The sequence below is a fragment of the Penaeus vannamei genome, chromosome 18 (genome assembly GCF_042767895.1).
Source record: "Penaeus vannamei isolate JL-2024 chromosome 18, ASM4276789v1, whole genome shotgun sequence".
Classification (NCBI taxonomy): domain Eukaryota; kingdom Metazoa; phylum Arthropoda; class Malacostraca; order Decapoda; family Penaeidae; genus Penaeus; species Penaeus vannamei.
The window spans coordinates 2,707,632-2,709,187 of record NC_091566.1 but is presented as its reverse complement, the minus strand read 5'-3'; the positions used below and the strand labels follow the sequence as shown (position 1 = coordinate 2,709,187).

Below are 1,556 nucleotides of genomic sequence, written 5' to 3'. Positions count from 1 at the left end.
TTGTATGAATAATCTATTAGTTTATTTTGGCAGATGAAACTCCAGCAGTTCATATAAAATTCTACTAAAAAGGATATATATTGTAACATATACATAGTAATTGCTAGATTGACTATAACTTCACAGAATGGTCACTTGAACACTGTGTAATTAAAACCGGCAGAAATTAAAAAAGCTTTTCCATCTCTTTTCCCTGTACACATTAGTAATCCTATCCTATAATTTATGTGAACTTGATGTATTACTTCAAACTTTTTTTTACAACCCTTCTTACACTTTTCATTCATATAACCAAATCAATAAAAATCAAAGAAATAAAGCTATACCATACACATTACACAGATCACAGACAGATACATCACACATATGGTTTATTACATATCATAAGTTTGAAATATCTTTTGTAAACATGAATAATATATAAACTAATGTGATCTTTTTATGGAAAAATGCCAACAGAGTAAAGGGTTTTCATGTGCACAGCTACATATCTGCAAACAAACATACAAAAACAGACACACATGCATACAATAAAAGAATATCCACACATTTATATACAAATAAACTTAAAACACATGTGCACTCCTAAGTAGCCAACCTATGTTAACACCATATTTTATTTATGTAAAAATCTGTATGTATGTGTACATACATGTCTGCATTTTTAATGTGTATGTGTACAGTTGTGTATCTGAACATGCATATTACAGACACGCATTACTAAAATAAAGAATCTCTTCACAGTCATTCCAGAATTTACCTGAAACCGTATTTCTAAAGATGTCTACCTTTCATAGAACTTAAAAGCCTGGAGCTACCTCCAACTAGAGTATTTTTCTAGAGTAATTATCTATCATTTTCTACCAGTGAAATAAAGAACTCCACAGAAATCAATAAAAAATCATGAGATGTAAATAATGAGCCTAGCTAAGCTTGCTATAAAGCTGACAAGAGAATTAATAGAGAAAGCATCTGAGAAACTGAGATCCAGATAAAAAACAAGAAAAAAAGTCACTATTACGCTAAGGAATATATGGGGGGCTTCATTAGAAAACTTAGGCTCCAAAGCGGTGGCTCAAATTCCTCGCAATATATCTCCAGTATTCACGGCGAATCTGATCATGTTCCACTGCAAGGGCCTCACACATCTGTAGGTGAAATACATTATTAATCAATACATTATTAATCAAATAGTTACTGCTTCACCTATGAATAACAGTTATGATTAATACTGTTTCTACTGCATTATTTCTCTTAAAAAAACTGAAAAAGATGTAACCAGAATGAGTTAAGAACACATAAAAAAAAAAAAACTAGCTCTATTTAATAATAAGAAAAATAACATCAATTACAATAACACTGACTAATACTAATAATAATGATAAAAATACAATTTAATTTCAGATGAAAGATTACAAAAAGGAGCAAGCACCATGCAAGGGAAGGCAATACTAAAATATTCCCTCTTACATCTAGAGATTTCTTCAATGTAGATTCTCTCTCTGAGGTTTCTCTCTCCATCTTGTCTTCCATGAGGTCTAACATGAAGGTGAGGA

General features: G+C 30.8%; 1 protein-coding gene across 3 annotated transcripts in view; it reads right to left on the bottom strand.

The window, feature by feature from the left end:
* The window catches only part of Fnta (farnesyl transferase alpha), a 7,191-nt gene continuing 5,635 nt past the window's right edge, over positions 1-1,556 (bottom strand). For all 3 annotated transcript variants that reach the window (XM_070132668.1, XM_070132667.1, XM_070132666.1), the window contains exons 7-8: positions 1,471-1,556; positions 1-1,148 (exon numbers count right to left, since the gene is read on the bottom strand). The exon at positions 1,471-1,556 is cut by the window's right edge and continues 95 nt beyond it. In XM_070132668.1, the coding sequence (XP_069988769.1) occupies positions 1,056-1,148; positions 1,471-1,556 (179 nt within the window). In that variant the 3' untranslated portion in view covers positions 1-1,055. The remainder of the gene's footprint in view (positions 1,149-1,470) is intronic.